This window comes from Ovis aries, chromosome 24 (genome assembly GCF_016772045.2).
Source record: "Ovis aries strain OAR_USU_Benz2616 breed Rambouillet chromosome 24, ARS-UI_Ramb_v3.0, whole genome shotgun sequence".
Lineage (NCBI taxonomy): Eukaryota > Metazoa > Chordata > Mammalia > Artiodactyla > Bovidae > Ovis > Ovis aries.
This window is the reverse complement of record NC_056077.1, coordinates 3,555,246-3,582,136: the sequence shown is the minus strand read 5'-3', so window position 1 is coordinate 3,582,136 and position 26,891 is coordinate 3,555,246. Positions and strand designations below refer to the sequence as shown.

Below are 26,891 nucleotides of genomic sequence, written 5' to 3'. Positions count from 1 at the left end.
CTGAAGGAAGAAGACCCCCCTGTGTAGAGCAGAGCAGCAAGGAGCGCTTGGGGCCTTTGTGAGGAGACAAAGCTGCTCCAGGCTGATAGGCTGTGGTTCCATGCTCGTTGTTGCTAAAATGCAGAGAATTTGAGAGGGGTAAAGCGCAGCTTGGAGAAGGCAATGGCAGCCCACTCCAGTACTCTTGCCTGGAAAATCCCATGGACAGAAGAGCCTGGTAGGCTACAGTCTATGGGGTCGCAAAGAGTCAGACACAACTGAGCAACTTCACTTTCACTTTTCATTTTCATGCATTGGAGAAGGAAATGGCAACCCACTCCAGTGTTCTTGCCTGGAGAATCCCAGGGACAGAGGAGCCTGGTGGGCTGCCGTCTGTGGGGTCGCACAGAGTCGGACACGACTAAAGCGACTTAGCAGCAGCAGCAGCAGCAAAGCACAGCTTTCCAAAATGAAAAGACTTCCAGGAAGTATTTCCAGGTCTCGTCCTGCTCAACTCCATCCCCAGGTGGCCCCGTGACACCCAGCTGCTTCTCTCTCGGGGCCAGGTCAGCCCTCCCATGTGCTGCATCTGACTGTAAGTGGAGCTTTATCAGAGAAGGGCTGTGCACACCCAGGTCGGTCGTGGGGCCTGAGGCCCCCTTTTCTCCTGAACATGGGAGGTCTGGTTTGTGGCAACCCACTAGATTAAGTGAAGCTGGTGAGCCCTTCATGGAGAAGAGAAAATATGTTTTGAGGATATTTTGACATCCCTGGGCAAGAGTTGAGAAGTCGTCTCACGAGTCCCTTGCAGTTGGCAGTAACAGACTCCTAGCTCCAAGCTGATGCTGAGGAAGGGGCAGTAGAGTCAGAGGTGACAGAAAGCTGGGTCAGGGGAACATGATCCACCTCCAGTCATCCTGTGGGCGGCTCTGGAGAAACTGGCTTTGAGTACAGCGGGAAGTCTTTATCTGGTTAAATGCTTCCCCCCAGCTGGTAACACTGCTGCAGAGGCTGCTGACAGATAGGTCCTGCAGCACAGCGTCTCATCTCCATTTCCATAGGTGTTCATTCGTGAGCTCATCTCCAACGCAAGTGATGCCTTGGAAAAGCTGCGTCATAAGCTGGTGTCTGAAGGCCAAGCGCTGCCAGACATGGAGATTCACCTGCAGACTGACGCCGACAGAGGCACCATCACAATCCAGGTGCCTCCCCCGATGGGCCGGGAGACGGGCTGCCTGTCTGTCACGCCTCTAGGCTCCCAGTGGCCTGCTGACCACCTTGAACTGAATATAGTTCCCTGTGCTGTATACAGTAGGCCCTTGATGTTTGCCTCCTATATATTCCCATTTGCATCTGCTCACCCCAAACTCCCAGTCCTTCCCTTCTGCACCTGCCCTGTCCCGTGGCAGCTGCAAGTCTGTTCCCTATGTCTGTGATTCTGTTACTGTTTCATAGATAGATTTGTGTCTTATTTTAGAGTCATATCTAAGTGATACTGTGTGATAATTGTCTTTCTCTAGTCTGTTAGTCCATCCATGTTGCTACAAATGGCATGGTTTCATTCTTCTTCATGGCTGAGTAACACTCCATTGTGTGTGTGGGGGGGGGTGGGGCACACACGCCACATCTTTTCCATCCATCCGTCGATGGACATTTAGCTTATTTCCAGGTCTTGACTGTTAGGAGCAGTGCTGCTGTGGGCATGGGGGTGCGGGCATCTTCTTGAGCTGGAGTTGTATCTGGAGATATGCCCAGGAGTGGGACTGCTAGATCATGTGGCAACTCTAATTTTTTTTGAGGAACCTTCATACTGTCTTTCATAGTGGCTGCACCAACTTATATTCCCATCCACAGTGTAAGAGGGTTCCCTCTTTGAAGAGGAGCCCCATCGTTCAAAGATAAGTACTGTTAACATTTCAGTATATGTCTAATAGGGTTTGTCTGCATATCCAGACAGGTTAAAAAAGTTTTTTTGACCACTCTGCGTGGCTTGTGGGATCTTACTTCCCCAACAAGGGATTGAACCCAGGCTCTCAGCATTGGGAGCATGGAGTCCTAATCACTGGACCACCAGGGAATTCCCTTAACAGATTTTAAACCACGTAGTATTTTTTATGTAAGGTGACCCTTGAACAGCACTTGGGTGGGGGGCAGGCCCTCCTCACAGTCAGATCCACACAGAACGTGCAGTCTGTCCTGTGAGCACCCAGTTCCTCCACGTCTGCGGGTCTCGCTCTGTGTCCTCTATACCCACAGTGCAGAGTGGAGTTGCATCCCCAGACTCAGCCAGCTGCTGCTGTTCCGGGGTCAGCTGTGCTCTTCCTCGCATTCTGGACCGTACTTTTACGGCATGTTATTGTATATTCTCTAGTGCTGTATTTTAATTACAGCTGTTTGGATTAACGGTCTTACTGTAGACACAGCAATACTTTTGGTGGCTATTACAGTTTAGGGTCAGAAAGTTAGAAAGGCAGAGGTGGGTTCATCAGGCGGTGGACCTGAGGGCCATGTTCCCGAGGTAGCTGCTCTAGGCCCTGCTGCCCGCGTCTCTGGGGGGCGTCCGTCCCTGTGGGCCTCTTCCCAGCAGGCCTGGCTCTGCTTCTCAGAACGACCGCTGGTTTGTGATCTTTGGTCTGCTCCTCTCTGCTCTGTGCGTGTGTGCCTTTCTTGCCGGCCGCTGCTGCTGTTTTAAAAGTATGTTTACGTATGATCAGGTCCCTCAGGTTCACGTGTTCAGGGAGTTTGGACTAACACACACAGTAGTGGGCCCACCATACCACTGGGGTCATCACCCAGCATTCCCCACCCTTCCTAGCCCTCGTCAGCCACTGGCCTGCTTTCTGTTGCTGCGGTTTCCTATTTTCTACAATTTCACACAAACATAGTTGCACAGGAGGTGGTCTCTTGAGTTTGGAGTGTCTCTTGTCACGGTGGTTTTGAGAGTTCGCGCAGTCAGACGGATCAGTAGTTTGGGCCTTTCTGTTACTGAGAAGTGTTCTGCTGTGTGAAGGCACCACAGCTTCACCAGTCTCTCCACCAGCTTCTCCAGCGAGCGCTGGAGATGATAGGGATCGAGCTGCCATGAATATTTCAGTCTTTGTATGGACACACGTTTTCATTTCTTTTGGGTAAATACCTTGGAATAGGACTGCCGGGTTGTAAGGAAAGTGTCTATTTAACTTTAGAAGAAACTGCCAAGCATTGCCAAAAGCTGGTGTCCCATTCTGCGTTCCTCCTGGCAGCACGTCCTTGATGCACTCGTCACTGTTGGTCTTTAAGGTCAGCCATTTTAGTGAGCGAGCAGTGTCTCAGTGTAGGTTTAGTTTTCGTTTCACTAATGGTTGGGGACCCTGGTGGCTCAGAGGTTAAAGCATCTGCCTGCAATGCGGGAGAGCCAGGTTCGATCCCTGGGTCAAGAAGATCCCTTGGAGAAGGAAATGGCAACCCAGTCCAGTATTCTTGCCTGGAGAATCCCATGGACAAGGAGCCTGGCAGGCTATAGTCCATGGGGTCACACAGAGTCGGACACTACTGAGCTACTTCACTTCACTTCACTTCCCTAATGGTTATAAGTGTTTGCCATTCATGTATCTTCTTTGTGAAATGCCTTTCAGGTTTCTGCTCATTTTTACTCAGGTTGTTTGTCATTTTTTTGCATTGTAAGTTCTTTGTATATTCTAGATTCGAGTCCTCTATCAGATATACTTTGCAAATATTTTCCCCTAGTCCCTGACTTGCCTTTTAATTTTCTTAGGTAGTGGCTTTTGAAAACCATAAGTTCTTAATGAAATGCAGTTTATCACTTTTATGTTTCATGCTTTTAGTGGCCTATTAAAGGAGTCACTGCCTGTTCCGCAGGGATAGAAAGGCTTCTTCCTGTCTTGTCTTTTTTTTTTTTTTTTTGTCTTCTCTTTTAGAGGTTTCACGGCCTCGGCTCTTACACGCAGCCCTCTGATCATGTGGTGTCTGCGTGAGGGAGACGTGCTGGGTGCTGCTCCGCCTGTGGCTGCTGCTTGTCTCGGCACCGTTTGTTTTTCCCATCCACAGTGGTTTGTCTTGGAACCTTTGTCACAAATCGTGTGACACTGTGAAGCTCTTCCTGGACTCGGTTTTGTCCCTGTATCTAAGTTAGTCTGTCCTCTGGTGAGGCTTCCCCAGTAAGGCCTGGCTGGTGTGACTGGAATCCGCCTTTCCTGACAACCCTGTTGTGATATCACGGGCCGTGAGCAGGTCCGACTTGGGTGCTTGTGCCTGGCGCTCCGCACACGCACCCTGGTGTTCAGCCTGTCTGTCTCCTAGGACACCGGTGTCGGGATGAGCCAGGAGGAGCTGGTGTCCAACTTGGGAACCATCGCCAGGTCCGGGTCGAAGGTGAGGCCCCCGCCTTCCCTGGGGTGCTACCGCCACTCCCCTCAGGTCAAGCATCCTAAGGGCAGCTCTGACCAGGGCTGGTCCCAGATGCTCTAGATGCCAGCTTGAGAGGACTGTCCACCAGCGCGTTTGTGCCATTGGGGTCCCTCTGTCCAGGATTTCCCTGCATCATCATGGGGCCCTCAGAGGTAGTTTGTTATTTGTTGGATGGACCGGCTGGAGTGGGTACTTTTCCCACAGCTAGAGACTGGCTGACCCCAGGTTCAAAGCCAGTCCATCCCCGCCTGACACGCCCCTCTGACCAGCCTCACCCTGCAGGCCTTTCTGGATGCACTGCAGAACCAGGCGGAGGCTGGCAGCAAGATCATCGGCCAGTTCGGTGTGGGCTTCTACTCGGCCTTCATGGTGGCCGACAGAGTCGAGGTCTATTCTCGCTCGGTGGATGCAGGCAGCCTTGGGTACCGGTGGCTTTCAGATGGGTGAGTGAGTGAGTGGGTCCCATGTCACCCATCGAGTGTCCCCCAGGCCCTGGGGCCACCAAGGCAACTGTCACCCGCCACGCAGAGTGGGACTCCAAGGCCTGGTCTGGAAGCCCCAGCAGCTTCTTGGGCTTCTGTGGGAGGCCTGAGCCCCCGCTCAGGGTCTTGACTCCTTTTGCTGCTGGGTCCTGCGCTGCTCCAGGGCACGTGCCTCTTCTGAGGACATGTCCTTGATTCCTCGGGAGTGTCAGGGTCTGGCCCCTGGCCACCCTACCTCCTGCTGGCTCACCACATTCTGGGCTTGCCTCATGGGTGGATGTCCAGGAGCATCTCAACTTTTCACAGAGGCTGGCACCTGCCATGGCTGAGGTCAACTGTGTGTTTCCTAAACACCCAGACTTCATTTCTGAACCTGCATTCCTACCCTGCCGGGGCACAGCCCGTGTCCCTCATCAGAACAGAGATTTCTGTTTTGTTCCATGAAAGTGGGGCCAAGTCACTTGGGATGTGAGATGACAGGGTGCCCCCTCCACTCCAGCCCCCACGTGCCCCTGCTCTCCAGAGGCAGCACCCAGCCGGGGCTCCGGAACGTGGAGGTCTCACAGGAGGAGGTCTCCCGGGGTGTGGCGCTTGCCGGCCATCACAGGGTACTTGAGGCCCAGAGGTTGTGCTCATGAGCAGGGACCCCGCACCCCAACCCCAGCACCACTGTCCCCGGGGGAAGGGGTTGCAGCTGGGTTCGGAAGCAGCGAGGCTCTGGCTCCCTTTCTATTCGAGTCCTGGGGCCACACGGGCCTTGTCAGCACTGACGAATGGACTCACTTCCCCTCTCCCTCTCAGCTCTGGGGTGTTTGAAGTTGCTGAAGCCTCAGGAGTTAGAACCGGGACGAAAATCATCATCCACCTCAAGGCTGACAGCAGAGAGTTTGCCAGCGAGGCCCGGGTTCGAGGTGAGCATGAGCCTGGGCCTCCGGGACAAGCTTGGTGGGGGCTCAGGGTCACATCTTCGTCCCACTGCAGTGTGGTGTCGCTGGCCACCTGCCTGGCCTGAGTCCAGGCTCCGGACAACCAGAGTGGACGCAGTGCCGGGTACACCCTGCTGTCCGGGTCTCACTGATGCTACTGAACGTGCCCAGTGCCTTCCAGTGGTCACGTTACCCCGTGAAACCCTGATTAGGCTGCCAAGAGGTGTGGGTGTCTCACGGTGGCCTAGGCCCCCTGACCCGGTTCTGGAGCAAGTTCTACTCCCCGTGGGGGAGGGCAGGGATGAGGCCTCCTGGAGCTTTTGTGTCTAGAAGCTTCCGGTATTCATTGTTTCTGTGTCTTCCAGATGTGGTGACAAAGTACAGCAACTTCGTCAGCTTCCCTTTGTACCTGAACGGAAGGCGCATGAACACCCTGCAGGTGAGGCCAGCTGCCTGCGTGCTCGGCCGCCATGGAGCTGAGCCGCTGTCTGTCGGGTCGGCCAGGCAGATGGGCCTGCGGTGGCTGTCCGAGCCCCAGCGTGGGATGTTCTGGGCAGGAAGGACAGTGAGACCTGTGGGTGCAGGTCCATGTGCGCCAGGAGTCACCTTCACGGCGCACGCCCCGCGCTTCTGGCTGTGTTCAGTCACTCTGCCCTCAGCATCGTCAGTTCTACACCGTCAGTTCTAGAAAAGGTCACCCCTGCCCACCCACCCCAGAAAGAGACCCCCACCATCACCAGCCCCTTCCCTGAGCCCCCAGTAACCACAGTCCACTTCCTGGTTGCTTATTCTGGACGTTTCATAGAAATGGAATCAGACATCACGTGGCCTTCTGCATCTGGTGTCTTACTGTGTTTTCAGGGCTCGAGCTGGTGGGAGTGCCTTGGCGCTCTCTCCCTTTCCGGCTCAACCGCCTTCCCTGAGCCTCTCACCCCCCAGCAGTTGGTGCTGGTCATGTGCAGCCTCGTCCAGGTTTTGCCTCCTGCTCGCTCTTCCTGATACTGCTGGGCACGGGGCACTGGTTCCAGAGCCGTGTGTGTGTCCATGTGTCTGTCCAGCACTGGGCACCGCAAGCTCCGCCCACACGTTGTTGGGAAGGTGTGTCTGAAACAACATCCCTGTTCCTCCATTTCCAGGCCATCTGGATGATGGACCCCAAGGACGTGGGCGAGGGGCAGCACGAGGAGTTCTACCGCTACGTCGCGCAGGCCCACGACAGGCCGCGCTACACCCTGCACTACAGGACGGACGCGCCGCTCAGCATCCGCAGCATCTTCTATGTGCCGGACGCGGTGCGCACCCCCACCTGCCCTGGCCCAGCCCTCAGCTCGAACCCAGCCTTTCTGGCTTTGAGAGCCTGGAGCCCGTTTCTCTCTGCTGAGTGTGCACGCGCGTCCCCGGGACCTGTCAGGAAAGCAGAGCCCTGGGCACCCCCTTAAGCAGGTCCCCGCAGGGCTGTGTGCAGACTGCAGTCCTGGTTGGGAGTAGGCTCGGCAGACGGTGACCCTCTGGCACGCGCTCCACTGCCGATTCAGTGCAAGGGCCCATGGGCCACACTGAGACAGGCACGTGGGGCTGGGTTCTAGAAGCTGCAGACGTGGAAACTTGAATTTCTCTTACTTTTCACATGTCATAAGGTGCTCTTTTTTGCTTTTTTCCTGCCATTAAAAAATGGAAGGAAGAACTGTTCTAAGCTGCGTGAACAGTTGATTTGGCCTGTGGGCTCTAGTTTGCTGACCCCTGGCCGCAGCAGGTTTGGCTCTGTTCAGAGGATCAGACCAGTCATCGTGTTTATGGGGGGGTAGCAGCTGTCCAGAGAGGCCCCGCCTGGTCCAGAGCCTTGGTGTCAGGGCCAGCCTCTCTGGGCACCACATGTACGCTCCAAATCTCCCGGGCCAGGCAGCCTCAGGAAGGGCCCCTAACTGTGGCGCTCCACCTCTGCGGGGCCTGCTCCTCCTGACACTGTCCTTGCTTTGCCTCCAGAAACCATCCATGTTTGACGTGAGCCGGGAGCTGGGCTCCAGCGTGTCGCTGTACAGCCGCAAGGTCCTCATCCAGACTAAGGCCACAAATATCCTGCCCACGTGGCTGCGCTTCGTCCGAGGTTCGTATCTGTGCCCAGCCTGTGGCTGAGGCCCTGCAGCCCTGGGAACAGCTCCTCCTGGGAAGGCTCACCTGTGCTGAGCTCGGGGGCGGGGGGTGGGGGTCAGTGGGGGAGCCGCATTCTCACAGCCCGGGGCCTCTTCTTGAGCTCCCCATCTCCAGACACTGGGTTCAGTTGATTGATCCATGACAGTTTTATGATTTTGAGCAAAAAACCTAGGAGGTGGCTTTCAGAGAGTTCAGTGGATGCTGAAATTGTAGAAACTGTCCCGGCAAAGGCTTGCTGGCCTTGTCTGCTTTTCTTCCGACCCCATGACCCAGGTCATGACCTGGACACAGTGTGGGTGAATTCTGGGACGAGGGGTTGGGCAGGGACGCCCCTGAGTATCCGCTGCTCTCACCCACGCGTGGCCACCTGTGTCCAGGTGTGGTGGACAGCGAGGACATCCCCCTGAACCTCAGCCGGGAGCTGCTGCAGGAGAGCGCGCTCATCAGGTGAGTCAGCAGACGTGGCGCCGCCTGGGCAGGCCTGCCTCTGCCACCAGAGGTGTGCTGGCTCGAAGCTGCCCAGCCTGGAGCACAGGTGCCCGCGGAGCTGTGGCGGGGGCACGTGCAGGTCGCCTGTGCTCTGCCTCGTGGTTCCCTTCGGTTTTCGTGATGGGTTTGGGGACCGACGTGCGGAAGCGCAGCCACTACGTGTCCCTCCCTCAGCCGAGCCCCGGCCCCGGGGTGGCCGCAGCAGGGAGGCTCCAGAGGCTGTCCTGGACGGATGAGGCGGAGGACAGGCCCAGAGCCGGGACGTCTGACCTCAGTCCAGGAGGTCACTGATGGTGGAAAGGAAGCAAGGGCTGGGCCTGGGACCCACCTGGAGACGTTGCTGTTGGAATCCATGTGGGCAGGGGTGGCCATCCTTCTCATCTCCCATCCTGATGGCAGCCACAGCTTCGATCTGCTGAGTGTTTATTCTCCCCCAGACCGTCCTGAGCCCCTCCTGGGTGCAGCCCCTGTCTCCTCGGGGGTGCGACCCACTAGGTCTCCATGTCACAGTTGTGGAAACCGAGTCACAGGGAGGTCACTGCCACCAGGGAGTGAGCCTGGATTTGAGCCCATGTCTTCTGACTGCAGCCACGTACACAGCCGGAGCTGGGCTGACCCAGACGCTGGCGGGACCAAGGCTGCAGGCGCGGGCGTGTCCAGCCATTTGGTCACTGCTTGCAGTCTTCCAGGGCTGGGTTGTCATCTTTACCAGCAGAGTCAGCCTTAAGTGAAATTTTTTTACAAGAAGCATGACACAGAATCCATTTTCCCTAAGCCCTGGGAGAGTCAGCTGTCCGCCGCGTGCCCACTGGCCCCGCGTCTCAGGTGCGCTTCTAGAGGACGCACGGCAGGGTGGACCTGCCAGGTCTCCACAGACCGCCCACGCTGCACACCCGTTGTATCCTCTGCAGCGAGAGGGTCCTGTCCAGGGTCATGCACACCTTTAGCTGTGGCGTTTCTCTGGCCTAGAGGCTGGCTGAGCTCCAGTCATTCCCTGACTCTCGAGACCTGTGTGTGTCTGAGGTCCCCGGGATCTCCCAGGTGGCCCCGGCATGGGTCTTGATGCCCCACGTGCTTGGGTGCAGAGGGAGCACCGTGTGCATCCTGTCAGGCGGCGAGACGGGAGCTGTCCCCTCACTGGCGCTGACATTTGACTAAGGGGGTGTCTGCCAGCCCTCGCAGGTGAAATTCCTCTTTTTTCCTCTATAATTAGTAATGATATGTGGGACTGGTATTTTGTAGCTGTGGGTTCATTTCTTATACTTTTCTTAATATTTTTACAAATTATTTGCGTGATTGGATTTCCGTTTTACTCAGGAGTTGTGGTCTGCTACTGTCATTGATGCCCGAACTGCCCCAGGTTTAGCGGGAGCTCGCCCGGGCTGACTCCTTTGCCACCATTGTGCTTTGTCTTCCACCTTCCCATCTGCTCCCAGCGGTGTGGAATCTGCCTGATTATCCCCAGAGTGTTACCTCTCCGGTCCTCCCCTTAAAAAAGCCTGCCCTCCCCAGCTCCGCAGCTCCCTCACTGGCTCAGGCCCTGATGCCACCCGCTGTCCCCAGCCTGTGCCCTCTTTTGGGGTCCTTGGGCTCTGACACTGCACGCCAGGCTTCCCCAACCCTTGCCCTGCACGGACACCTCTTCGTCCCATCCAAGCTGCCGTGGCTCCCCTGACAGACGCAGGCGCTGCCCTGTCCCATTCTCCCCTGTGGCTGATGGACTGAGTTATTCAGGATGAGAGGAAAAAGAGGAAAAGCTGAAATGAACGTTAAATGTTACTGTTTCCCTACCCTGAAAAGCAGATGGTAATTTTACCTTTTTAAAGGACGCGCAGAATACTGTTTAACCACGTGCTCTCTCGGTCGCGGCCGCGGCGCACAGGGTCTTCTGTTGCAGTGCGTGGGCACACAAGTTGTGGCTCAGGCTCCGCTGCTCCATGCCATGTTGGGGCCCAGCTCCCTGACCAGGGGCTGAGCCTGTGTCCCTGCACTGCACAGTGGGTCCCCAGCCACTGCACCACCGAGGAAGTCCTGAGGCATAATATTAAGGAAGTAAAAACACCCCCTAATCCCACTAAAAAAGTTGTTCAAAATTTTATGCCATTATGTAATGTTCTGGTAAATATCCAGATGCAAAAATTACCAATTTTGTAAAACTGTAGGCACGTATAGTGTGTCCAGGATGAAAAGTGAAAGTATCAGTGTTCAGTCGTGTCTGACTCTTTGTAGCCCCAAGGACTGCAGCCCGCCAGGCTCCTCAGTCCATGGGATTCTCTGGGCAAGAATACTGGAGTGGGTAGCTGTTCCCTTCTCCATGGGATCTTCCCGACCCAGGGATCAAACCCAGGTCTTTGCACTGCAGGCAGATTCTTTACCATCTGAGCCACCAGGGAAGCCTCTATCCAGTATAAACCAAAATTAAAATATACACGCGTGGATCATAATTATGAAAAATATAACGTACAGCAAGTAGTTTTTTGCATACTTAGTACATATGTGTACTCTGTAATTTATCCATACTGGGATCTTTCTGGTTTTTCTTTCAACTCAGGCACTTTTTCATGTCATTAAGAATCATGTTGAGGGTGTAATTTTTAATGGCGTGCAGTTTTCCATCATTCATTTCAACCTGTTCTCTCCTGTTGAACACACGCTTGTTCATAATTGTGTTTTATATGCTATGGTGAAAATCCTGGTCCATAAATCTTTACCAGCTGAGCCACAAGGGAAGCCCTAGGGGTTCCTGCCTCTAGGGGGCGCCTGTCCCCTTAACTGGAGTTGACCACAGGTCACCCTTCCTTTCTGGGATGTCTTCACTCTTCTGATTATTAGGTGGCTAAAGTCCTTCTGTTTGATGGTATTCCGTGAAAGTTGCTTTCTTGTAATAAGTGCTTTTCTGTTCTGTAGAAAACTCCAGGGCGTTCTGCAGCAGAGGCTGATAAAATTCTTCATTGACCAGAGTAAAAAAGATGCTGAGAAATATGCCAAGTTTTTTGAAGATTACGGCTTGTTTGTGAGAGAGGGAATCGTGACCACAGCTGAGCAGGAGGTCAAGGTAGGGTCTGGGTCTCAGGCCTTCCTCTAGGTGGCCTCGGACCATGACACCACTGAAGAGCAGACACCTGCTGGGACGTGAGGATGGCCAGCCGCACTCCCAGGGGTCAGGCCTCTGGACCCCACAGGTGGTCCCGGCAGGCCCAGCTCCGCCAGGGCCCCTGCCTATGGCCAGAGCGGTGGAGGTGTGCACCGCCTCCTCCCACCAGGGCCCAGGGGACCTGAGGTCACAGAAGCCGGGACAGGCCAGGCGCCTGGTTCACGGGTGGGGAGGGCAGCTCATGCGATGGGGCAAAAGTCCTTCAACATGGGCCAGGGGCCAGTTAACTACATAATTACTTAAAAACAGTAAGATTGTTCCATAAACATTTTGGGGCCACTTTTAAGTTGTAATACAAAAGAAGGAGGGTGACTGACTGCCTGGGGTCTCGGGTGCTTCTGCAGGCCAGTGAGGGTGGGACGGGCTGAGTGCCCAGGCTGCCAACCTGCGCACCCCCCAGCACCCCGGTTGTCCAACAGCTCAGGCACCACCTGCTTGGGCTCCACATGTGCCCTCTGTGTCCGTGGGAGCGGCACCCAGGTGGGGCCAGAGGCTTGTCTAAGCCCTTTATTGGTGTCTCGTGTTTGTTAGGATCTGTAACGAGTACCAGAGCATGAACTGAGCCTCTGCACTTAGTCTGGCTTGCTGGGGGGGGCTCCGCGATCCCTGTCCGCTCCCCTGGCATGTCACCCTCGTCTGGACTGTGCCCTTTGGGCACCGTGGTTTGTCAGATGAGGCGGTAGTGTAGACATGGCAGGGTTTATCATCAGGACACGACCAGCAACTAGCCTGTTGCTGCTTCTCCGTCCTCATCGATGACTCCACCCGCGGTCACATACACGTCTCACCCAAGCAGAGACAGACACACCCCTCCTTCCAGGGTCTGTTCTCCGAGTCACACACCCACTTCGGTTTGCACACTGCTGTGAGGAGGGCTGGGGAGCATGGACTTCACACCCACGTGCCCTGCTCCGCGAGAGAGGGTCTGTGATTCGGGACAGAGGGAGGCTGCTGGGTCTGAGAGTAGCTCTGTCACAGACAGGGCCCAGCCACTCCTGCGACCGTGCACGCAGCTCACCCAGAAAGGCCCGCTCACCGAGGCCCTGGGCCAGCTGGAATGGCTGGTAGGGGGTGCCCAGGGCCCTGCACTGGAGTCCCCAGGTCCCCCAGACCCCGGGTCAGCCCAGTGTGCCACCCCAGGCCGGGCTCCTGCAGCAGCTGCCTCAGCTGCAGACACGGTGGGTTACCAAGCCGGCCAGAGCCGTCCTCTTACTGGAGGGCCCTGAGGTCTGTGCCCCTCAGTCTGGCGGCTTCCAGAGCCAGGACCCAGAACTCCAATGACCCAGCCTCTGGCATGTGCAGGAGGACATCGCGAAGCTGCTGCGGTACGAGTCGTCAGCACTGCCTGCTGGGCAGCTGACCAGCCTCCTGGACTACGCCAGCCGCATGCAGGCCGGTACCCGCAACATCTATTACCTGTGTGCCCCCAACCGGCACCTGGCGGAGCACTCGCCCTACTACGAGGCCATGAAGCGGAAAAACACGGAGGTGGGTGAGCCGGGCCCCACCTCTGTACCTGCCCTCCCCTCCAGCCAGGTCAGAGGGCGGGGGCCCTGAGCCCTGAGCCCTGAAGGAGGGGCGTGCTCACAGGGACCAGGAGAGCCACGCGGTGAGCCGTCCACGGGCAGAGGCAGGCCGGGGCCGCCGTCTGATCCCCTCTCTAGGAAGTGACACGAGGGTCTCTCTGTGAACATCCTCCGCGTTCCTGCTTGCTGAGGGCTGTCTCTAAACCACTCACTTTATCCAGGAGCCCTGCTCCGTCGCGGGCGGAGGCTTGCCCACCTGATGACGCCATCTCGGCCCGGACAGGTTCTCTTCTGCTATGAGCAGTTTGATGAGCTGACCTTGCTCCACCTGCGTGAGTTTGACAAGAAGAAGCTGATCTCTGTGGAAACGGACATTGTCGTCGACCACTACAAGGAGGAGAAGTTTGAGGATGGCGCCTCAGGTCAGCTCGCTTCCCTGCCCTCTGGGCTCAGGTGTGGCTGGTGGCCTCGGGGAGGGTGAGGCCGAGCGGCCTGGGGAGCTGACTGTTGGCCTCACGGCCTCTTCTGCTGCAGTAGTGGGTGTGAGAGGTTTTCTTTTCAATGTGTCTTCATAAGACTGATAAAGCTAATATGCATATGGGCCTCAGGCACCCAAAAAGCATCCTTTCTGAGGTATGAATCTATCAGCTGGTTTTATTTTTTAGTATTTATTTGGCTGCACCGGGGCTTAGTCGTGGCACTCAGGACCTTCAGTCTTCGTGGCGGCATGCAGGGAACTTGTAGTTGCAGCATGTGGGATCTGGTTCCCTGACCAGAGATTGGACCCGGGCCCCCTGCATTGGGAGCGTGGAGTCTTAGCCACTGGACCACCAGTGAGGTCCCTCATCCACTTGCTTTCAGATGCAGACCGTTTTGGTAGCTCCGTGGTTGTGCCGGTCGGTGGCCAGCAGAGTGGAGAGAGCCCACGGGCAGAGGGTTGCGCAGACAGCCCGAGCTCACCCTGTGCTTGCCTGTAGCAGGAGACCGCCTGTCAGAGAAGGAGACAGAGGACCTGATGGCCTGGATGAGAAACGCGCTGGGGTCCCGCGTCACCGACGTGAAGGTGAGGCTCTCCGATGGGCCACCAGCCAGCCGCCGTGACCCTCCATGACCACACAGCTGGCCAGCCTGCCATCTCTGGGCTGCTGGCCTGGCGGGTGCTCTCCCAGCAGTGGTTGGAGCCATGGTGTGAGGTGGAGACCAGGCATGTCACTGCCACCCCTGCACTCCTGTGCCCTCTGTCTCACGTGTAGTCACGAGTGCCCAGGGGTGCTGCTGATGCGGGATGAGCAAGCTCGGCTTTGCCTCCACTTTGTAGAGTAGATGGAACCAGGAGTGGAAGGTGAGCAGTTGAGAGCCTGGTGGGCAGAGAAGAGGGCTCCCAGTTGGTCTGCCTGGTGCAGGCCTAAAGGGGCTGTAGTGGCTGAGGCTACGAGAGCATGCCATCCTGCCTGGGCTCTTAGTGGGGGTCTGGGTGGGCTCTACTGAGCTAGGGACCCACCAGCCCAGCACAAGGCTGCGGGAGAGTCACCAGAGAACAGCCATCCCTGGCTGAGGGACGTGTCCAGTGCGGCCGCAAAGCAGGGCAGGAGTCCGGATGACCGAGAGCGGAGGGCAGACCAGGGCCCTGTGGGAGGCGGCAGGGGGCCTCTGGGCCGCTGGGCAGGGAGCAAGGCTTCTTGACACAGCACACGTGTCGTGCCTGTGCTCTGCAGCAGCGGCTCACTGAAGGTGGCCTGTGAGGGAGGCAGAATTCTTGTCCGTTTCCTATGAAAGAACAGGCACGGTGCTTCCCTAGGTCAGCAGGCTGTGAGCCCAGCAGGCCCAGGAGTCTCTGGTATAAGTCAGGAGGCCTGTAGCCTGCAGGGCTGCTGGGAAGAAGGTGTATTTGATGAAATAAAGGCCAGAGGGAGCCACAGGGCAAGGCCGGTGAGAGCACTGTCTCTTGGAAGGACAGAATTAAGAGAGAGGGGCGGGGTCTGGAGATACAGGGTCGCTGTAGGACTTGGCAGCAGCCCCTGTGAAGCAGAGATATACAGGTAGCACCAGGCAGGATGGACCTTGGAGGCTAGTTGATAGGTTAGAATTTGGCAGCTTTGGAGTGTAGATAAGGAAAGTTCCCAAGCAGTGTGCAGTCAGGCCTCCTCTCCTTAGGGGGTGATGGGGAGACAGGGAGGAAGGCACGCGACTGCCCTGGCTTGTCACCTGAGGAAGCCTCATGTCTGTCAAGACCCTGCCAGGGCTCCCCTCACCTCTGGCTGTGCCTGCAGGTGACTGTCCGGCTGGATACCCACCCTGCTATGATCACGGTGCTGGAGATGGGAGCCGCCCGGCACTTCCTGCGCATGCGCCAGCTGGCCAAGACCCAGGAGGAGCGCGCACAGCTGCTGCAGCCCACGCTGGAGATCAACCCCAGGTGAGGCCGCTGGGGCCTGTGTCCCGCTATGCCCAGGGAGCGTGCGTGCTCCTTTCTGACCCACCGGGTAGTCTTTGAGTTGTATGAATCCGTGTTCTTTCACTTATAACACATAGAGAAGTACATGAGCTAATGAATAGTTTGGTTAATATTTGTAAACAATCATGTTTAAGAAAATTAGACCTTGCCTGCGCCCAGAAGCTCCTGTTTTCCTCCCACTAGAATTGTTCCGCACCCCCCCCCCCCGCCCCCCGGCCAGGGGGAGCTGCAGTCCTGACTTTGGGTACCTGTGCATCGTTACACAAGAGCTCAGTTCTCCGTTTCTGAGCGGCGTGTGAAGGTCAGTCAGCCCGTGAGCCCACCCCGTGGTGGGGGGGTGACTGTGGTTTGTGTTCACAGCTGAATCGCATTCCAGGTACAAGTCTGCTCGGCACAGTAACTGTTCTGACAAACGCTGGGGTAGTTTCTGTTTAGAGGCTGTTGGGAGCAGGTTGCTCTGAACGCCTGTCCTCCACCTGGGGCGTGGAAGGGCTGTGTCCTAAGCTGGGCTGGACCAAGCCCAGGGCTTCCAGAGGGCAAAGTGTCAGAACCTGGTCCTGCGAGCGAGCCTTGGGCTTGGCTTTCTCTCAACAGTGCCGCCTTTGTATATTTCATCAGCTGCAAATATCTTCACTTACTTTTCACTTGTCTGAAGGTATCTTCTGAAGAGAAATTCTTTATGTAATTAATTTTAATATAATCAAATGTATGCATGTCTGATGCTTTCTGGGGTCTTAGGAAATCTCTATTTCAGACATGTTTCTTCCCCTGTATGCCTTTCGTGTTCGTGGAGCCTGTCTGGGATCCATGTGGGGGGTGGGCAGGGATACACTTCAGGTTCATGGAAACATCTGTTGCCAGGACTGTTAACTGCTTAATATCTCCACTCCTGCTGATCTGTGCTGCCTTCTCAGAAGAGTATTTTTTTCATTAGCATTCTTGTACATTTTTTATAGTTATTTGATGTCTTTTTTTTGGGTATTTTGAAATTTCATTTTCTAACTGGTGCTGTTGTATATGGAGGCATTTTTTATTTGGAAACTAACTTTGTACGCAGCAGTAATCTTTTAAATGAAGTACTTAAGTTACCAAAAATGTTAGAAAAAGTTTCTGACCACCACAGTCACTGCCCTATTTGGTGTATTTCTTTTGGACTTTAAACTATGGGAGCTTTGTTTTTTAATATAGTATGTGTCTGATTTTTTAATTTACCACCTTAGCATATTTTTCCTCCTTTTTAAGCATTAATTTCCTTAAAACTATTAGGGAGTAGGGGAAGGTGCCTTTTCCAGCTTCTGAGCCAAATTACTAGCCACACAATTACTAAGTGGAAGATCTGAATTGGCTAATGGCTGGCCACGCTAAGTGTCAAGGGCCTCTCCACAGCCACCCCCGTTGACAGGTAGGCATAAGTGATACAGGCCTGCGTAATGGGTGTGTGGCTCCCAGCTGAGTCCAGCAGAGATGGGCACTGACTGGACACCCACTGGCTTTAGCTAGTTCTGGCACAAATGTGGTTTTATAAGATAGCTGTGCAGAGGGCTCATTTTCTATTGCCAGAAGACTTTAACGCATTTGCTCTAAAATTTGTTTATATGTTCCTTGAGTCTTTAGAATTCTCAACCATATGGAGTTCGTGGTGGGACACCTCCAGTGTGGGGTCCTCACCTTGCAGATATTGCTGCTGTGAACAGCGCTGGGAGGGAGGGAACCGCAGCATCTCAGACGGGGCACCACAGATACTGCCGTCCTCGGTACCTTCCCCCAGTGCCTTCAGTTTTATCAAACACACACCATTTCTGCCATTCAAAAAATGAAAATTATACCTTATAATTTTGATCTTTCCTATTTTCTGCAGAAAAAATTTCAATTGTTATGTAGCCAAGAGTCTTTTCTTTCTGACTTCTTTGTATTTAGTCTGAAAAGGCTTTCTTTCCCCTTTGAAGATTATCAAACACTTCTTTCCTGTTTTCTAGTATTATACTTTGCTTTTAGTTTTTACATTTAATCCTTGATTGGTCTGGAGATTATTTTGGTTCTTGGTTCAAGGAATCACACAGGAAGAAACTTGCTTCCTGGGTGCTGCCCAGTTATCCTGTCTTATCAGGTACTAATAAAATTGCTGTATGGATTTGACCATTTATACATTGTCCACTTTCTTTACCTCAGGAGTATATATAGTTTTTATATTAATAGCAAAACTTTTGCCAGGTTTTCTGGGTATAATCTATAATCAATTATAGAAGTTTTTGTGTTTTTTGACACTGAACTATTCTTTATTACCGTTATTGTTGATGCAATGTTCTAGTAACCCCAGCATTTCAGAAGAGTCACTCCAGGTCACAAGCCCTTGTGCTTGGTGTGCACCCCAGCTCTGGCTAACGTGTGGTTTCTGTGTGTTGCAGGCACGTTCTGATCAAGAAGCTCAGTCAGCTGAGAGACAGTGAGCCTGACCTGGCCCAGCTGCTGGTGGATCAGGTGAGGCTGCTGGAGCGGGCGAAGAGCAGGCTGAGGCTTTGAGGTTTCCTCTAGAACCCTGTTTTAAATAGAACTCTCTTCCCTTCTCTTTGCATTTGAGGTCCCTGGGTTGGACCCAGGCCTTGCTCCCCCTCCCACTGACAAGGTCTGCCCTGCCTTTCAGATCTACGAGAATGCCATGATCACAGCGGGACTCGTTGACGACCCTCGACCCATGGTTGGACGCCTGAACCAGCTGCTTGTCAAGGCCCTGGAGCGACACTGATGGCCGTGGACAAAGGGACAGATACAACCGTGGGGCAAGGCGGCCTGCAGCCAGTCACTAGGGAGTAGGGACACACACGGGAATGACTGGGTGTGCAAATGACAACACCTCCTTTTGAGCTTTATTTAAATTAAAAGGCATTTCTTAGTTTTACACTTTCTTCCCAGACTGAGGAAGTGGGGCGCTCTGGTGACACAGCTGCCACACTTAACAATGGAAGTGGGTCAGGTGAGGAAAAGCCTGTCTTCCATCCCTCTCCTCAAATTCCAGCTGCTGCAGGGGGGTTGGGGACACGGGGAGGGACGGCACTGGGTTCCTTAAGCTCCACCCTCCGCTCTTAACTGTGACGAGTCAGTTGTCGTCTTCAGCTCCTGGCGTGGGACAGAGGTTGTGGACCCCAGAATGGACTTATGTCAGCGTCACCTCCACCGGGTAATGGTCACTGATGGCCAGGGCCTGTGGGAAGACGGCAGTGAGCGCAGGGACCCCAGACACCTTTACAGTCGTGCGCCTGAGGTGGGGTCAAGACTGGCCCAGGGCCATTGGTTTTCTCAAGTCAACAAAAAAAAGCAGTGTGTCCAGGACAGATACTTACCATCTCGTTGCTCAGTCCATATGCAGCTTGGAAGTCAAAGGGAACAGCCGAGCCAGGAACCACAGAACTCTGGAGCAGAGACCCTGCGACTACGATCCTACAGCAGCAGACATGAGAGGGCGTCCCCTCGAGCCCAGGGTGCGGCACACACTGCACTCGCACCTTGGGTCCTGGCCTGTCCCCCCAGCTCATCTGGGTCTGCTGAATGTCACACAACCTCAACCACGCTCAAATGCCACTGTGGAGTTGGTCGGGCCCCAGCTCAGTGTTGCCCCAAACTGCACACCCCTGACCAACCTCCATTATCTGCCAGTGTCATATTCTCCCTAAATGTGCTCCAACCCAAAACTAAGAAGTGCCTTTCCTAAGTCAGGAGGGTGAGTGTCTGGCCTTGGGAAGCACTTCTGACGCTAGTCGCAGAGGCACCCCGCTCACCTGTCATAGGCGCAGTTTGTGGACGTAGCCGTCGTGTCGGCACTGTCAGGAATCAGCCACTGGAAGGTAGAGCTTGTGCGCAGGCGGATGGATGACCACTGCGAGGAGGTCACGTAGCTGCAGTCAGCGTTGAAATCTCCCATCAACATGATGTCCTGCCAGGAGACAGCCACAGGTTGGCCCAGGGCATGATGCATGATGGAGGCCCCAGAGCCCAAGGCAGGGAGCGGGGGGGCTCACATTCAAGTCCCACTTCTGCTGGACATCCAGATAGACGTCGTAGAGAGAATTAATCTCAGCCACTGCATCTGATGGGGCCGAGTGCAGGGGAACAATGGCAAATGCCTTGACCTCTGTGGAGACAGCAGAGCGGGTGTTGGCTGGGGTGGAGGACAACTGAGACACCCCCCCCCGAGGGTGGACGTCTTCCTAAGCAACTTCAGTGCAAGACCAAAGGGGCTGTGGGGTGCAGCGCAAGGCCAGTGCGTCCGGGGCGGGTGCACTCACTGGTGGAGGGGGATGAGAACTTGACCACAGCGGGCTCCCGGCTGAAGCTGTCGTTTCCGCAGGACTCGCAGCCGTCGTCGTACTGGTAGGTGTCCAGCACGGACACCTTGTTGGGTCTGCAGAAGGCCAGGCCGGAGGGTGGTCAGCCTGGGCTCAGGCAGCACGCAGACCCACTGGCACAGAGCTCCCACCAAGGCCTCCTGCTCTGCATGGGCTCAGGCCTCGAGGGGCACAGCCCAGCTCAGACCCCTGCTCTGGGGGCCCCAGTTCCTGCCCCCAAACCCGAGGGGAGGGGCCCACAGGCTCTAGGCGACATTGCAGCCTCCTGTGTGTGCCCACGAGGCAGAGGCCTGCAGCGTTACCTGAACACAAAGAGGTAGCGCTCCTTGTAGCTGTTGCGGCCCAGCGGCTCACTGACCACGTAGTGGTAGGAGTTTGGGTCATCCCTGGATTGAGGAGACAAACGTCCCAGTCAGGAGTCTGTGGTGGGGTGAGTCCCAGGGACCTACCCCACACCTGTGTCCCTGTGGCTGGGCTCCCCCCGGGCCTCCTGGGACTCCACTTCACCCACTGGTTGAGATCGTCCAGGAGCTTCCCCACGGCCACCAGGTGGCTGTCTCTGACCTCCTGGATGAGGGCGATGTCGTAACGACGCAGGATCTGGGGACAAGGCCACGGTGTTGCTGAGCAGGCAGGCGGAGACCGATGTGTCCGAGCCTGCCTGCTGTGGGTCCCAGGGCTGAGCTGCTGCCCTCGCCCTGGACACTCCCTGTCACAGCCTGGCCTGGGACCCTAACACCAGCCAGGAACACCACAGCAATAACAAGGGCCTGTCCCCCGACAGGTGGGCTGAGACCTTGATGCCCCCATCACCACCACTGCCAGTCACCCTCAGGACTGACCACCGGCCCAGGATTCCAAGGGCCTGTTAGACGGCCCACCTCCAGCTTCCCCACCCTGAGGGCCCTGGGGACAGATCTGGACTTACCCGCACAATATAGCTGGAGAGCGTAGCATTGGACATCTTGGTCTCCCCGAAGGTGCGGATGTTGAAGGCAGCTATCTTCAAGGACAGGCCCAGCTGCAGCAAGCCAGCGAGGGCGAGCAGCAGCCCTGTCAGCCTGGTGCCCCTCATCCTGGAGCAGGAGGGAGAGCCACTTGTGGGCTGGGGCGGCACACTGGGCACCCTTTCCTCCCTGAGCCCAGCTGGACAGAAAAAGACCAGCGCGAGCGCCAGATAGTAAGGACCACGTAATGGGCCCTAGAGCTCCTCATTCCTCACCAGCCTGCAGATGAGCTCCACGAGGGCTGCCAGCCCAGCAAGCCCCTGGCAGTGTAGTGCCAGCTCACTGCCCATAAAGGGCAGACACCCCCTCCACGGGACTGGCTAGGGTTCTCACGGTCAGGCGTCCTCCACCTATGGACCACAAGTCACCCAGCCTTTGGGGCACCGGGCACACTCACCTGAAACCTTTCACAAAGAATTCTGCCAAGAATTGGTATTCTTCAGTACCAATTTTCTCCTTTGGCTGCTTAAATAATATTCACGAAGTGTTAAGAAACACAAGCGGGAGCTGCTGCAGCTCTGCACAGGAATGTTCATCCCACCTGGGGTTTTAAAGGTTCAGGCAGCTGTGCCCTTTCCCAGGGCATCACCTGGAGGACACGGAACAATAGCCCTGCCTGTGTGCCTTTCTCAGCACGTGGGTGACTGGCATGTGTTTATTTTGAGAGGCACAGGTCCTTGCTTCTGTAAAAAGCACCTGATATTTGCACTTGATTTTAAAAAGTCATTCAACACAGCCAAAGGCTCTCTGGCTTTTGCACATGTTGCTCTCCCAGGGATGGAGAGCAGGTGCCCTCGCGGGCAGGGCCCCAGGAACACTCCAGCTGCAGGATCTGAGGTGACCTTGGTGCCAGCACAAAGCTCAACTGTGCCTGTTGCAAATGGAGCCCATGGCGGCGGCTCTGTTCCATAAACCCCTCTCCCCAACTCCAGCTTTCCCTGTGGGGGCTTCAGGGCGGTGGGCACCAGGAAGGGGCAGGGGCTGCAGAGCCCACCTTAACTGCTAGCAACGGAGAGCCTGTGTGTCCAGCAGCAGGTGACAGGAGAGGTCACAAGAACACAGTCAGGCAGCAGATCAGGGTCAGGCCTTGGGTCCAGACATTTCTTCTTGGAATCCTTTGCCTTCCTATTTGTATTCACTTCCTGTGGCCGTTGCAACAAGTCACTACAAACTTGATGGCTTAAAACTGTAAGAAACTTACTGTCTAATAATTTCAGAGGTCAGAGATCCAAATCACTGCCCTGAGCTGAAATCAAAGTGTCACAGGCTGCACACCCTCTGGAGGTTCTGGGAGGCCCTTCCGCCCTCTTCAGCTTCTGGAGGCTCCTGGTGTCCTTGGCTGTGGCCGCATCAGTTCACTGCCTTCTGTGTCAATTCTTCCCCCTCAGAGAAGTAGTTGAGTGAGTGTAGGGTCCTCCCAGATAATCCGGGACCATCTCCGTATCATGAGATCCTTTTTTGCTGTGTGATGTTTCCAGGGATTAGGACATGGGTGTATTGGAGGGAGGGTGGCATATTCAGCCCGTCACCCCATCAATGGGGGCTCTGCCCCATTAGGGAGAGGCTGTGGTCTCCAACAACAGCTCTGCAAGTAGGAAGCCTGGGTCCCTCCCTGGAATGGAAGGGCCTTGCTGTGGCGGGCGTGTGAGGTGTGTGTGTGCAGGGCTACAGGGGACTGGGGTTCAGGGAGCAGGAGTAGCCTGAGAAGAGCGGTCTTCAAGGACCAAGGTCAAAATCACAGAAGTGTCATGAAGGAGGAGGACATAGGGGATTAAAAACAACTCAGAAAGTAAACCAAGACCAGAACTCCCTGAAGTAATGAGAACATGCTGATGGACAGCTCTGGCCATCAGCAGGAGTGCTAGTCAGCTTGAATCGGCATCTACAATGCAGGTCACATGGCCTTGCCCTCAGGCTGCCAGGAGCCCCCCTGTAGCCTTATGCAAAGGTTGGATTGCTGACTCTCCTGTTTAAAATCTCCAAGACTGCAAGAGGATCAAAATCAAGATTCTAACCACTAACCAAGACCATCAATGCATCCAGAACAGGTGCCTTCCTTCCATGATTTCTTCCCTGGACACACAGGTGCAGATCTTTGAGGGGAGCATGGGAATAAACCAGTAGGTGGCAGCCATGGCTCACACAGAGGGTACCTGGACCCCCCCCAGTTTTCAAGGACACAGGCACCTCATCAACCAAACACTGCCCCTTACGTGCCAAGGAGCTGCCCTCCCTCACCAACCTGCCAGAAAAAAGGTCCCAACTATGGCCTCACTTGCACCAAGTGCCCAACTCCGCTGCCACACCAGTGGCCCTCAGTTAGGCCCACAAGAGAGGCAGGCAGCTCAGCCCAGGAGGAGCCCAGCCAAGAGTCAGGGGTGTGGGGCCCAGTCCAGGCTCACCCACTGCACCTTCAACCACTTTGAACTTCAATATTTTCAACTCTAAATAAAATGGGGATAAATCCATCACTGCTTTCCTCTTAAGTTTGTCTTAAGGATCAATAGAACAAAAACACCATCTCACATCTTAAAACTTCATCCTATCCTAGACCACCACTTCCCTGGTGGTGGTGTGGCTAAGACTCCACGCTCCCCACATAGAGGGTCCTGGTCTGATCCTTGCATGCTAAGACACGCAGGCAAAAAAAAAAACCACCCAGTGAGCACCCCCAAGAACTTGGGGGTGGAGGGGCGTGACTTGCACAGCAGCATGTGGCCCAGGAGACGAAGGTCCACAGGCCCAGGGGCAAGAAGCGCACGGAGCAGCAGGGCACGGAGGCACCCGCAGTGAACCTGCAGGATGCATTTTACTTTGGGGGAAAACGGTGACACTAACCATCTCCCAACACTCCAGCGTTTCAATATGACATCTTGAGACATTGCTTTGTGTGGTTTCATGTCTGCAAAGCTAGGTTTCTGGCAGTTACTGAAAAGGCAATTACTGTGTAAGTCAATACGGAAAAGGCAACGAGGGTAACCATGTCCAGTTTGATTCCAAAATTCAAGAAGAGCCTGACAGGCAAACGTTCCACTTCTAAGTAATTACGGTTACTTAAAAATGCAATGAAAAAGATTTATGTTTACATTATTTTCCAAATATCTATTATAAGTTGTTAAGATATAAATACTGTACTTAAACTGTTTGGACTTAACTATTTAAAAATGAAACTGTTACTTCTTTGGCCTGTGGGTCCCTTAAAACATTCGCTGACCTAACCAGGGGCACTCGCAGAGCCTGGGCACTCTCAGAGCCTGGGCCTCTAACACACACCGCGGGCTGCCCCTCCCGCGGTGACCCTCGCCGGCCCAGACGCCAGACGCCTCAGGCTCCCCTGGGTCCCTGCTTCCCCTCAGCTCCACCCACTCTGGTTCTGCAGTGCCTGTGCCTGCCCTTCCCCGAACACAAGCAAACCCGCCCACTGGTCTCCTCGCTCCCAGGTTCCGCTCACAGTGCCACCTCAGGAAGGTCGCCCTCCCCGGACCTGACCCTGCCACCAGCATGGTCCCAGTGTCACCTTTTCCGTGACCCTTATCACTGGTTTTCTTTGTTTTAGTGTGTTTGCTCTTACCTGCTTATACTCACTGAAGGCCAGCCTCTACTATTAATAGAACATAAGATGCACAGGAGCAGGGACCTCGTCTGTCTCATCCCCGAAAGATGCCTGAAGGGCAGAGGCCCTGTGCTCGCCTGCCCCCCACCTCCCACATGAGAGAACATCCCGTCCTCACGGACCCCCCCCAAGAGAACCTGGCAAGGCCTCCTGTCCTGAAGCACAAGGGACACTGCAGGGCGTCCAGGCGGCTTCTGGATGCTCGGCCTGAACTCATCAGAAGCTCCCAGGAGCCAGTGGCTGTTGTGCCCGCCCTCAGCCAGGTCTGACGTGGATCCCTTCTCTCCTCTCGAGAGAGGTGCTTGCCGGCTCCAAGACAGCACTCTGAGGATGAAGGGGCTTCCGACTTTTACCCGAGACAGTCAGTGTCTCTGCTGGGACACTGCTCTAATCGGGGTCCAACAGAATCGGTGTAGCTCAGCAGTCATCACTCAGCTCAGCCACTGGCCTTGGCCCATGACCCCACCTTAGCTCACCATCCCTCGTGAATTTATTTCTGTTCATTATAAGGAAACCATTAACCCAGGACGGAAAGTTTCTCAGAACAGCATGTGCATGAATTGCTATCATCCACAACAGTTTCAGAGTCACGCTCAGCACAGCCCCGACCCTGCCCCCTCACCCAGCTACGCCAGTGCCCACTGTGCCACTGCCACAGGCCACACCTGGGCTCCGCGGCCCACCGGCCTGGGGGCCAACGTGCGCACCTTCTGCACGTCACAGACAAGCCTCCCCTGGCTCCTCATCCCACCAGAGGCATCGTCCAGGGTGTGTGCTGTGAAGACTGGCATACCTTTAGCCTGAGCCCACGAACAAACAGGTTCAGGTTCCAACGCCTGAGGCCCTGAGAGATTTAACGAGAGTCACGGAGCTCCACTGACCAGATGCCCAGTGAGCTGGTACCATTTCCAACAAGGCAGAGTGAAGAGCGTCCCCTGAATGTCCAAGCCCCCTCAGTCTCTCCCAAGCACAGAATGCCTCCTCAGCAGGCTCTCCCCCATCCAACGGGTCTCCAGAAGGGTTCAGAGTCCAGGACAGTGTGGGTAGTAGCGGCCAGTCATGGCAGGGTCTAGAGAGATTTTCTACTGATTTATCTTCCAGTTCACTGGTCCTTTCTTCAGCTCTCTCTCATCAACTTTTAAATCCACCTAACTGAATTTTAAATTTGCTACTGTACTCTTCTCTTTTAGAATTTTCAATCTTTTATGAATTCTAATTCTCTGTGAATCTCTCCATTTTACCTGCTTCAATGTTAATCAGTTATTTTAAACTCTATGTCTGCCAACTCCAGCATCTTAATCTTCCATGGGTCTCTCACTCTTTCCTTTCTGTCCCATTTATCAGGGTATGTAACGACTAGACGCAGAGTCAGGCGCTGTGTGTGACATGACAGACCGGGGAGGCCGGGACAGTGTCTCCCTCCAGGGGGCAGCGGAGAGGGCCGGCCACTCAAAGTCTGAGCAGAGAGACTGGCATTTTTAGGGCTGTTCCTCCTGGCAGGCTCTCAACTCTTCCTGGCACCATGAAACTGCCAAAGACCCAGCTCTGCTCCATACGCACCTTCTGCCTCTCTGGCCTGCTCCCTCTCAGGGATCTCTCATAGATCCCACTGCCTCCACAGCTCCCAAGCCCCCAGAGCTCAGTCTCCCCAACCCCACAAGATTACCTGGAGCTTTGCTGGGTTCTCTGCCTCTGGGCAGCTGCCCCTGCCCAGCCCCCAACAGAGAGGCTGGTGTAGGAGGCAGACTCACCTCTTCAAGCTCCCCTCTGTGTTGCGGGTCCCAGGGTGGCGCTCCAGTCCTTTGAGCAGGTGCCTTGAGTCCTCGGCAGGACCGGTCTTCTGTGAGCAACTCCATAGCCAGAAGCAGTCTGTTTGCTACCTGGAATGCGTCACTGAAGTAGAGAGCTGGAGGCTCTGGTGGGTAACTAGGCAAGCTGGTCTGACTAGCAGGCTGTGTGTGGACATCTCTGAGGTAAAAAGCAAGAGAATGCAAGCCAATGAGAGAAGATCAGAAGGAAACAGACCATCCTCTCTGCCCAACCACGTCTTTGGGACTGAAGATCTCTGTATCCTGTTTGAAATCTAGAGTATTTGTTCTCATCACCCCAGTCCTAAAGGTGAAGATGGCGCAGGGCGTGCGCTACAGGCTGTCCTGCAGCCCTCAGAGAACGGCAGCACCTGTCCTGAGCTGAGGTTCACCACCTCGCTCCTAGAGAAGGGGCCTTGGGGCCTGCAGGCGGCCAGCTCCAAGCCTCTTTCCTCTCTGGCAACTCGGGGGCAGGTGGCGATGCTATTTTCTGAAAACTCCAAGTACCTGCTGTGCTTCTCCTGGGACCAGCCTGGGGCTTCTCTACAGACACT

General features: G+C 55.1%; 2 protein-coding genes across 6 annotated transcripts in view; one reads left to right on the top strand and one right to left on the bottom strand.

The window, feature by feature from the left end:
* Positions 1–18,465, top strand: part of TRAP1 (TNF receptor associated protein 1) — a 49,892-nt gene extending 31,427 nt beyond the window's left edge. Inside the window, exons 4-18 of the mRNA XM_015104052.3 lie at positions 1,041–1,181; positions 4,279–4,350; positions 4,669–4,829; positions 5,670–5,779; positions 6,160–6,233; positions 6,931–7,086; positions 7,778–7,898; positions 8,323–8,392; positions 11,342–11,489; positions 12,891–13,076; positions 13,398–13,536; positions 14,092–14,177; positions 15,385–15,530; positions 17,975–18,047; positions 18,211–18,465. Of these exons, the coding sequence (XP_014959538.2) occupies positions 1,041–1,181; positions 4,279–4,350; positions 4,669–4,829; positions 5,670–5,779; positions 6,160–6,233; positions 6,931–7,086; positions 7,778–7,898; positions 8,323–8,392; positions 11,342–11,489; positions 12,891–13,076; positions 13,398–13,536; positions 14,092–14,177; positions 15,385–15,530; positions 17,975–18,047; positions 18,211–18,312 (1,785 nt within the window). The 3' untranslated portion in view covers positions 18,313–18,465. The remainder of the gene's footprint in view (positions 1–1,040; positions 1,182–4,278; positions 4,351–4,668; positions 4,830–5,669; positions 5,780–6,159; positions 6,234–6,930; positions 7,087–7,777; positions 7,899–8,322; positions 8,393–11,341; positions 11,490–12,890; positions 13,077–13,397; positions 13,537–14,091; positions 14,178–15,384; positions 15,531–17,974; positions 18,048–18,210) is intronic.
* The window catches only part of DNASE1 (deoxyribonuclease 1), a 34,011-nt gene continuing 25,525 nt past the window's right edge, over positions 18,406–26,891 (bottom strand). For 2 of the 5 annotated variants that reach the window (XM_042239934.2, XM_042239933.2), the window contains 8 exons: positions 26,281–26,497; positions 20,838–20,985; positions 20,417–20,509; positions 20,212–20,295; positions 19,850–19,965; positions 19,343–19,497; positions 18,908–19,004; positions 18,406–18,768 (listed from right to left, as the gene is read on the bottom strand). In XM_042239934.2, coding sequence (XP_042095868.1) covers positions 18,721–18,768; positions 18,908–19,004; positions 19,343–19,497; positions 19,850–19,965; positions 20,212–20,295; positions 20,417–20,509; positions 20,838–20,985; positions 26,281–26,497 — 958 coding nt within the window. In that variant the 3' untranslated portion in view covers positions 18,406–18,720. Of the gene's footprint in view, positions 18,769–18,907; positions 19,005–19,342; positions 19,498–19,582; positions 19,696–19,849; positions 19,966–20,211; positions 20,296–20,416; positions 20,510–20,837; positions 21,439–26,280; positions 26,498–26,891 lie in introns of those variants that run through there. The other 3 variants (XM_042239935.2, XM_027961878.2, XM_042239936.2) reach the window with 3 other exon arrangements.